The sequence below is a fragment of the Musa acuminata genome, unplaced genomic scaffold, assembly GCF_036884655.1.
Source record: "Musa acuminata AAA Group cultivar baxijiao unplaced genomic scaffold, Cavendish_Baxijiao_AAA HiC_scaffold_42, whole genome shotgun sequence".
Taxonomy (NCBI): Eukaryota; Viridiplantae; Streptophyta; class Magnoliopsida; order Zingiberales; family Musaceae; genus Musa; species Musa acuminata.
The window spans coordinates 409,573-419,939 of NW_027020324.1; the positions used below are offsets into that span (position 1 = coordinate 409,573).

Sequence of the window (10,367 nt, forward strand, 5' to 3'; positions counted from 1 at the left end):
CGATCCAAAATAATTAGACTAGTAAAATATGTTATTATTAGTTTTTAAATTTTAGGTCAGTGATTAGTTTTGCCTTTGATTTAATCCGACATCTCTTAACTTGTCATGCTACTCTCGTCTCGTCTCCTTTCTTTTTTTCTTTTTTTTCTTGAGCCAAAGGAAAAAGAGAAAAAAAATATTAATAATAATATTTGTTAGTCTCTCCTTTCTCTCTCTCTTTTTTATTTTTTTTCTTGAGTTGAGGACAGAAGAGAAGAAAAAAAAAGATTGAGTTATAACTCTAATAATAATAATAATAATAATAATATATGTTAGTGTGGATAGCATCATTATTGCTAAGTTGAAAATAGAGGCAATAAATCTGTAAGAAATAGTTGAGAGATCAAAGTAAATATTTTACAAAATTTACAAACAAATTACTATTTTTATGATAGTTCATAGAAGGAGATATTAGCTTGCAATATTACTAGGAATTGTGATAAGAGATTCAGATAATTTTAGATTACAATTTCACTTAATTGAATACGAGACATATGGAAAATTACTTATTTACAAACAATCAAATACTTCCAAATAAATTATTTGCAGTAAAAAAGACCAGTGGCGTGCTCGAAATTATCGTCGCAAGTAGGGCTAGTTAGGGCAAGTCACTATGCAACGGTTGCTTCCACCGGGCTTCGCCCAGCAAACCTAATTCAAAAAGAGCAATAAAAAATACCAAAACAAATCTTTATTAATATTTATATTCATTTCTTTATTTAAACAAAGACCTAACGCTATGGTGGGCAAAAAAAAAAGGTAATATATTAATTTGCCCTCTTTAATCGCATACTTCTATTCTCCCGTCCAATTAAATAATAATTAATCTAAAGTCTCTCATCATTTTTTTAAGTTTCTCTATTTTCCATAAAATTTATTCTCTATTAGCATCCATCAACCACTTCATATTATTTATTTATTTATATATGATATATATATTATATTAGTTAATTAGATCTCTTTTTATTTGGGTTTTCTTTTTTTTCTTATTTTGGGATTTCCATTGCGTCCTTCGTTTCGAGCTCTCGTCGATCGGAAGCGTCGGCGTCTTTGGTTTCTCTGCGCATGGAGGAGAGGGAAGGAGCGACGGCTACTACGGGGGCGGCGGCGGTGATGAGTCCGACGCCGGTGGAGAACGGAGAGAGCCACAAGCAGGTGGCGGGAGAGAGGGGAGAGGATAAACCCAGCCAGGGAGGTCAGGTGGCGCCATCGGCGTTGGTGTTGTCGTTGGCATCGGCACCGGCACCGGCGGCCGTGGTGGTGGATGGGCCGGCAGCTGCCGCGGAGGGGGTGGCGCTTGGGATGAAGAAGAAGAGGGGGAGGCCGAGGAAGTACGGGCCGGACGGGATGCTGGTGCGGCCACTGAATCCGTCGCCGATCTCTGCGTCGATGCCGTTAGGGGAGTACACTCCGGCGACGGCCGTCGGGGCGGTGATGAAGCGGGGTAGAGGGCGGCTGATGGGCTTTGGTCTCGGCAAGCCACTACAGTACGGATTCCAGCTGGAATCTGTAGGTATTACCACTGACTTTCCATTTTACTCCCTATTTTCTGCGTCGAAATTCTCCTTTTTTTTTCCTTAAAGTTCTTTACGTTCGTAAAATTATTGGAGTTCTTTGCTGTGATTCTGTACAAGTGCTTGAAGTTTCAGCTTTCATGGATTATATTAAATTCTTTTCCTCTCAAGGTATTTTTGCAATCACTGTTGGCTATAGATTCTTGATCTGAAACCAAATTAGTCCCTTGTAGTGTATGTTAGCCACTCTGTGTCTGTCCCTGTCTCTGTGTTAGCTATCCAACTGGGAGTTCAGAAACAAGTCGGGGATCTGCCCGTGGGACCACCGGATGAGATCTTTGGCTTCAGATCAGTACGTATCTCTTTTAGAGAAAGTCAAGTTCTCTGGTGTTGACTTGGGGATGGGGAAGCTGAAATATTGATCACTTGTCCTTTTGACCAAGAGTAGCAATCCTGTGTTTCTGGTATTGGTTGTGGAAATGGAAGGAGGAGCTGTTCTTGTGTGTATCGACTCTGAATATAATAAAAGAGAGAAGAAAAAGGAATAGGCTGTGTAAAGCATTTAAGTTGGTAACTTGTTTTGGTTATTGAATTAATGTTTTAGAGACCAATGGGAAGCAACCAGGTTGTCAGGATGTCACCCTCCACCTAGAAGTAGCCCATCATTTAGCAGCCAACCACCTAACAATGATCAATAACATTAAAAGACCTACCTAATATAATCACATATACTGAAAGAAAATTCAGAGTATGAGTATATTTCTTATTTAATCCATATTGCAAACTCATTCTTTAACAATCTAAAGAGAAAGAGAAAATAAAGTTTTTGACTGTCTTGACTACTATATTACTGTGAGAATTATCTTATTTTCTCATTTATAACTTTTTTCCATTAAACTCAAGCTTGATTTCCTATAACTTTTTTAGGCTTTCACAAAATTAGGCACCACAAGGTTTTGTAATTCTCTCAGCTTTACTATGCAGGTGAATTGATAGCTTGTTCTGCTGGGGCAAATTTTACACCTCATGTCCTTTCTGTTGCTGCTGGTGAGGTATGACTTGGTCATGTGTCAGCTTCCGTTGGCAAAGAAGCATTGGTAGAGCTTACTTGTTGCAGTTTGCTTTCTGCTAGTGAATTATAGTTACTTATAATATATTGTACTCTAGATCAACTAGGTTTTGTAGTTCAGATATCGTCGGAAACTGTTCAATTTTTTTAAGCAGTTCATAGATGCTTGTGTTAGATTCAGTCAACATGGAAACTAGTTACTAAGAATATATCAATATATATGTCATAGTTCTTAAAGAACCTCATGAAAACAAACACTATCTTGAAAGATTTACTTCCTTATTTTCAAACATTTCTTTTGAATCTGTTATATTTTCCAATGCTTTATCTATTGCTAACTGACCTTCAAAATTGCTTTTAGGATGTAACCATGAAGATAATGTCGTTTTCACAAATGGGGCCTCGAGCTATATGTATTCTATCTGCCAATGGTGTTATATCCAGTGTTACCCTTCGCCAATCTGATTCATTTGGCGGTACTCTGACCTATGAGGTTTGCTATTTTCAATTTTTGGAGACATGGCGCTATTTATGTTCTGAACAATCTATGATGATTTGACATACCATGCATATTTGTAACTTTTGTCTTGATTCCATAATTTACATAGCTCATACTCAACAATAGATTGGGGCTGGTTATTTTTTGTTCATTTGTTAAAGTAGTTTGCTCGATAGTGGGAAATAAATGCTTTTAAGTGTAGATCTTTTCTGTATGTTGGACTTTTATCATCAACTAGGAAGAAACAACTACAACCCTAGAACCTATTGGACAGATGCCCATTAAAAATTTTTACATGGAATTACTAACCATAAATTTTGTCTTTTATGCTAAATAACAAATGCTTAGGTACAATTGTGTTTTCAATATTGAAAACGTGCTTTTGTGTTCTTGTATGCTTATGATGATTGTTAGTTGTCAATCTACAAAATGACACAAACTCTTTTTGTAGGGCCATTTCCAATTGCTTTCCCTATCGGGTTCATTCATGCCGACTGAAAATGGAGGTACAAAAAGTAGATCTGGCGGGATGAGTGTTTCCTTGGCAAGTCCAGATGGTCGAGTAGTAGGTGGAGGGATTGCGGGTCTGCTGGTAGCTGCCAGTCCGGTTCAGGTAATAGAATTAAAATAATGGGCAATACATTTAGAAACAATATGGTGTATGGCTTGGCAAGATTTTCTCCCATTGGACAAGTTTCTTCTGTTGAGCATATCAATTTTGGGGTATATACTTGCTCTTAAGCAGCTGACAATTTCTTCTGGAACATCATCAATTAAAACTTTGAAAGAGCGCACGCATCTTCTGGACATAATTTAAACAGTCTGTTCTGTTTTATGATTGTATCAAGGGAGGTTATTTATTTAATTTTCTCTTCTTGCAAACTTTTGATATTTTGACAGACTATTCCAATTAATCTCTGGCTTCTATATGCTCTATAAGCTGATACCAGCGACATTTTTTACGAGCTAAGTTGTTGTATTTGTAGGTGACTATTTGTGATTCTTGCGTATTTCAGGTCGTGGTAGGAAGTTTCTTGCCAAGCTACCACTTGGAGCAGAAAATCAAGAAGGCAAAATTAGAGACTTCATCAATTTCTACACCCACAGCTACGATCCCGATTTCTAGCATGGCGACGGAGGGTGCTCACTGTGGCAGGCCTACTCACTGCAGTTCGATTACCCCAGAATCGAACCTCACCAATGCCACCTCCTTTAAGGGAGATAACTGGGCTGCTCCATTGCAATCCGTACCTGACACTAGGGATCCTACAACCAATGTTGGTATAACTTCACCTGGAAACTGAATGTGTTATTGTTTGCTCATCGGTGAGGTTACACTGACCAATAATTAGGCATTCTCATCTTCTCATTTACCTTCACATGTACCTTAGCTTCCCATCTCTCCCAAGTCAAGCAAAGTAACATGTATTTGGTTTGTTATCAATTGCTGAACCCAACTTGTTTCTCTTGACTTTTGTGATCTAGCAAAGATAAAAAATCTGAATCTTTAAGATCTTTAAGTAATTTCTTTTTTTCTTTTCCCATATAATAAGCATCGTGGTGCTTTGATTTTGTTACTACTGTGATCGACTTCATAAATCATCAAGCTTGTATTCTCTGAAGTAAAGTATACCTTTTTTTAGTTCTTATGTACCCTCTTCTTGCCATGAGGTTTTTGCTTGATGTTTGCAGCCATATCACAAGATGCATGTGTTGCCGGAGCTGAAGGTTCGTTGTTAATTCATTACTTGTTTTCCATCCACCTTTTAGCGAGAGTAATTGTCTCCTTGAAGAATATTAGGTCATTGCTGTTCTTTCAATCACCTTGCAGCATCTAATAATGAAGGAATATATACTAGGAGAATATAGCTTCTTGTGCGAAGATGGAACCTTGCAGCATCTAATAATGCAAGTGGTGTACCTCTTTGTCATGTTCTTTAAGCTATAATTAAATCCATTGGAAGAGGACTCAATTAAATTTAATTGAACTGGACAAAACTGATATGATCAAGGTTTGGATCCAAGAACTAATAAATCTGTTTTCTTATCTTTACTTAATTCTCTTCCAAATCCTTTGAAACTTTCCTGAAAAATTCATCCGCTCACTATCTTCCAGATACAATCTTGTCCATTCTTCTTGACCACAACAATGTTAATCTGAGACCTAAGCTAAGTTTCTTTTTCTCACTTGGTGATGAATTAGTGATTTTTCTCTATATATCATAACAATGATTCATCATTAGTTCTTTTTTTTAGTAGGGAATGTGTGTATAGATGCTGATAAAATTTTATTTCACTAATGCTTCCAAAATCGAACTACCGAATTGAGTGCTATCCTAGTATCAGATAAGTTCACGGGTTGGAGATAAGCGGACTCGAACCGTTATATTTGTCATAGGGTAAACCATCGTCTCTTAGGCCTCCCCTCGAATTGGGAGAAGCTGTAGATATTATTGCGGGTCAATCAATTGGGGAACCACGAGTAATTCCTACAAAGTATCAGACTAATAACGTATACAATACTTGAATTATCGATGTAGATGTTACATGGTTAGTTCTCCTCCTTTCGGAATGTAAGTATGTTATTTATATTTTATATTCTTTAGTGAATTATAATAAAGCTCTAATGTTGTTTTGATATTCTATTCTAATTCTTTTCATATCTCTCTCTTTTCCATGTCCCATCCACACAAGGGAATTTTTTTTATAATTACCTTTCTATATGCAATTATTTTGAAATCCTTATTAAGGGTTTTATTATATTACCTAAACAAGAAACATTGAGTCTTCAGATTAAAAAAAATTAAGCATTTTTATATCAGTGACTAAAAAGGAAGAGAAAAAAATTCATCAAATGGCAAGAGATAAATGACGAAGATATGATTCAAAATCAAAACCTTACGATATACTGTCAAAATCTTTACTAATTAAATTAATTAATAAATTTATATAATTTGATCAAATGGGAATAATCGAATTCACCAATTTCTTTATGAGAAAAACTCATAATTAGGATAATGTAGTGCTGAGAAATCTGCTTGTTGTAGCAACTTAACATCCAGTATCTTTAAAGATCTTATAGAGTTACTATCTCCCATATTTCTCTTTCTCTACAACCTCAGATATCTCTTCCATACTACTTTCCCTCTTCCTCTCTCTCCCTATCCCTTTCTTTCACCCACCATCTTTTTGTCTGTTCCCCTTCACCACACTCCTATCCGCTCTATGCGTTATCCCTCTTTTCTCAACTCCTCTCTCAACTTCGCCTCTCTTCTCCGTTGTCTCTCTCCACCATTAACTCCAAAATGGGGCGAAGGACCGCCTCCATTTCTCAAGAACCAAACACCTCCTCCCACTGGGATTCAGGCATCGGATCCGGACGATGGCTTCACTGTCATGCAACCAAGGGAGTAATTATGTAGTACGTGAACATCACATAATTTCATCGTCCAAGCTTATGAAGCCATTCGATCTCAATCGATGTATGATTCAATTAATTTTCTTCTTTAACCCGAGACACAGATCTAAGGGATCATCACACATTGGATTTGATCAGGCAAAATCTAATGTTGTTCTTTGTGCTTTTCTCGAAGGAACATGTCTACATACGTGGAGTACAGCTATTCGAAGGGAGGGAAAACTCACGTTTCCAATGGTTTGGATCGTGCCCGATGCAAGTCGATTCTGATGAGGCGTGTCTACAAAGGTACGCCACTGTAGTGTTAAAGATAATTCATATATATCAAGGAAACCTATGACACATAGTTCGATGCGTTCTTGTTGGTAAGGTTAAGGTTTTCATCAATGGAGTCGAGAAGTTGACTGTGGATGAGAGACTTGAAACCCTAGAGGGACGTCAAGGTGTTCACGTAATGTGATGGAAATGGCACCACAAATTCCCTTTGTTATCATCAAAACTCCATGAAGTCGGATATATCGTAGTTGGTCTATTAAAAGAGTCGTCTTAAAACTGGTTGACCTCGCCGATATTTGGTTGACCATACGAACTAACTGGGTCAAACAGATTTCAGTGCAAGGTCGACTTCATCTATCTGTGGCGTCCGGTTCATAGATCTGCAGAAACACCCACTCCATCCATATGACATGAATCAAAAGCATAAGAAGAGAGATGAGAATCTAAATTTCCAAGCCAAGAAAACTTCTGTCGGAGTAACACGGATGTTGCCTAATGAATGACTTTGGAAATGCGTGTGCTGTGTCTCTCACACACATGAACTCGGCACTCGTGCTAGGCATCTACAGTCTTCGATTTGCTACTCTGGAGCCGCAGACAACGGACATGGCTGGCTTGCTAGCTTCCATTTCGGGAGGCATCTTTGTTGCTGCTATCGTCGTCATCGATCACAAAGATTCTAACATCCAATTCATCGCCAGAGTTTACTGCACGGACGTCGAATCATGTCCTTGTCCTCCTTCAGTACAATCCTGCTGCTTTGGTGTCGACACAAATTATAACTCCTGCGCTCCGGCCCCAGCCTTGTGAACTAGTCGTTATTTCCATTAAGATCTGAAGTACTGTGGAAGAAGATAAAATCCCTACGTTTCTTTTAAGATCCGAAGAACCGAGGGCTGCTTTCAAAACCTGGAGTCAGAGAATACGAAATGGAAACACTGAGAGTGTGCTTCGGCATTCTACATTTGCCGAGCCTTCGCTTCACAATCAAACCTTTGGGAGATCGCATCACCTGGTACAGTTTTCTGTGATATCAATACCTGAACAGAACGCTCTTCGGGATGCACAATATTGTGTATGCATGTCCATGCTCGCATGTGTGACTGTACGTGCATGCATGCATGCATGGACGCGCGCGTTTCACAGGCCGGGGCACAATCGTGGGTCTAAAGATGAACAGTAAGATCGTCTATATCTCGGAGCCCAATTTGATCTTTGGCCAGAGCGCTATATGCGATCCCATAGAATATGTATTCTTGATTCTTCCATATGCCAGGATGATATACTGTCTTCATAAACCCAGATCTGATATTATCAATTCACAGATTATTATAAGAACACCAGAATAATGGGAGATTATGCTTTTGGGCATTACTGAGTTGTTTTTATGGATCAAACTGTCATGCGCTTCTTTTATATTGCACATAGAAAACTATGCTGATCATTTGTCGTAGATCGGAAGTGCCTGCTTTTGATATCTACATGCAGTCAGAGTCACAGGGAGTGTGGCATCCATGGATTCTTCCATTCTACTTGCACACCTGCTCGAAAGAGACGATCTTGGGAAGTGAATACAAAACACTATATACTAATCCAAGAACCTTTGTCACATCATTTGGTCTTACATGAAAGTGGAGAACTTGTGATCTAGAGTAAATGCTGATTGATATCTCAGAAGGGTGGTTCCTTGTGTCATCAGCACGTACGACTATTCATGCAAACCTGGAAGAAGTTGCACCAAATCAAGGTGAAAGAGGAGCAGGACACCCGTAGGAGGATAAAATAAATGGTAGTAAATGAATGTTAAGATGTGAGTGGGTACATATCGACAATTCTTTCTTAATTGACATAGTCTCATAATCTATAGCCTCTAGCTTGCTTCACCAGCTTTTCTATGTTTATGAATGGATCACATCGAACTCTGATTGATGATATCTTTCTTATTTCCACAAAGTATCTCTAAGTCATCTGTAACTCTGATTGTCCACCACCTTGGTAGGCAAACCAATTCCACTAAAGACTCATTGTCAGCAGCATCAAATCCACCGAAAACTACCGAAGCATGGTCTCTAGTCCATTCATGTGAAAGATATATATGGTCACCTAGAGAGTATGAATTGCATGACCTAACATGTCTCAGACACATACGGGCACATCCGTACTACGTGTACTACGACCTTGTTGGTGATCATTGATTGCTTGACCCCATGAACGGGGCCCATTCCACCGTTTGTAATAAGTGATTTCATCAAATGAATACTTTGCTCCTTGGTTTTTTTGTCGGCTTAATCTACGATCACAATTCCTTGCGGTTTAAACTTTGGATTAGGGTTACGGCAACTCCGCTAATTTTTGTTCTCATGTACGGTCGATAAAGCGGGAGTTTTTATTAGAGTGCGTAATCGTATGGAAATGGATGTTGATAGAGACACAAAATGACCGAGAGAGTTCTTAGTATCATGGCATGAAATGAAGCGTAGCATATACACACACTGGCATAATTTACACAATCAATCTATTTTGTAGAGTTTAGATTAATTCTTATGTAGATTTTACTTTTTGCATCCAATAAATATTTTTCTCTTTCGCTTACTCTCCTCTATTAAATTTAGTTTCGTTGGATCATGGCCATCGTGATATACCTTACCTCTATGCCATTCTTATTCCATCTTACTTTATTGCGTCTTGTTATTCTAGAATATAGGAATTTTGATCTACCTTGAACCTCAAATTGCATGGAAGATCAATCCATATCGGAAATTAAGTTTTTATTTTCTTACTCTTATTAGGTATGTGACACAAATATTATAGATTACTAACCATACTTGCTATTATTCTTATGTTTCATTACATATATAAGTAACAAATGCCAAGATTTGAATCGACTTTTTTACCTCGTCCTAATACGAATAAATTATGAGATATGTGTGACATAATCAACATATGTTTTAACAATATTTAAAATAAATTAAAAAAAACTATTTATAGTACATGAGGAGTTTGGGTTCGAGATAAGTGATACTTGACTCGGTTTGATTTTCAGTTAAAGATAGACAAACCCTACAAGAGGTCATGTGTGCAAGCGCACAATAAATTCAATAAAAAATTATCATAGATTATCATCCCATAACTTTATATATATATATATATATATATATATATATATGTATTATGTATGTATGTATGTATGTATGTATATGTACCATAACACCCTGGTTTAGTCCCAATCAAAAGTACATAAAAATTAAAATCAATTTATAAAGATATTAGTTTAGTGAAAGTGGACAAATATTCAGATTGATTTATAAAGAACAGTATGTACTTTTGTTAAATTGAACTTAAGCTAATGAGTTAGTAGTTGTGACATGTAGTGTGTAATATATTGATCCAGTGAAGAATGTCTCATCTTAAACCGTCCTCGAGTAATATTGAGTAATAGTGTCAAATATAGATGTATCTATTAAGTGGGAGCAATTACACATCTTGAACTGCCCTTGATTCCACGGATGGGTATAAACTCCTATGCAACAACACTAGAAGAAACTAATAATG

The 10,367-nt window shown here is 37.4% G+C and overlaps 1 protein-coding gene across 1 annotated transcript; it reads left to right on the forward strand.

Annotated features, from left to right (window-relative positions):
* Window positions 1-1,025: 1,025 nt before the first annotated feature.
* On the forward strand, window positions 1,026-4,641 carry LOC135653898 (AT-hook motif nuclear-localized protein 1-like). The gene is made up of 5 exons (XM_065175530.1): window positions 1,026-1,552; window positions 2,538-2,605; window positions 2,984-3,115; window positions 3,573-3,734; window positions 4,138-4,641. The coding sequence occupies exons 1-5, from the start codon at window positions 1,105-1,107 to the stop codon at window positions 4,423-4,425; spliced, it is 1,098 nt and encodes a 365-aa protein (XP_065031602.1). The 5' UTR covers window positions 1,026-1,104; the 3' UTR covers window positions 4,426-4,641.
* Window positions 4,642-10,367: the final 5,726 nt, after the last annotated feature.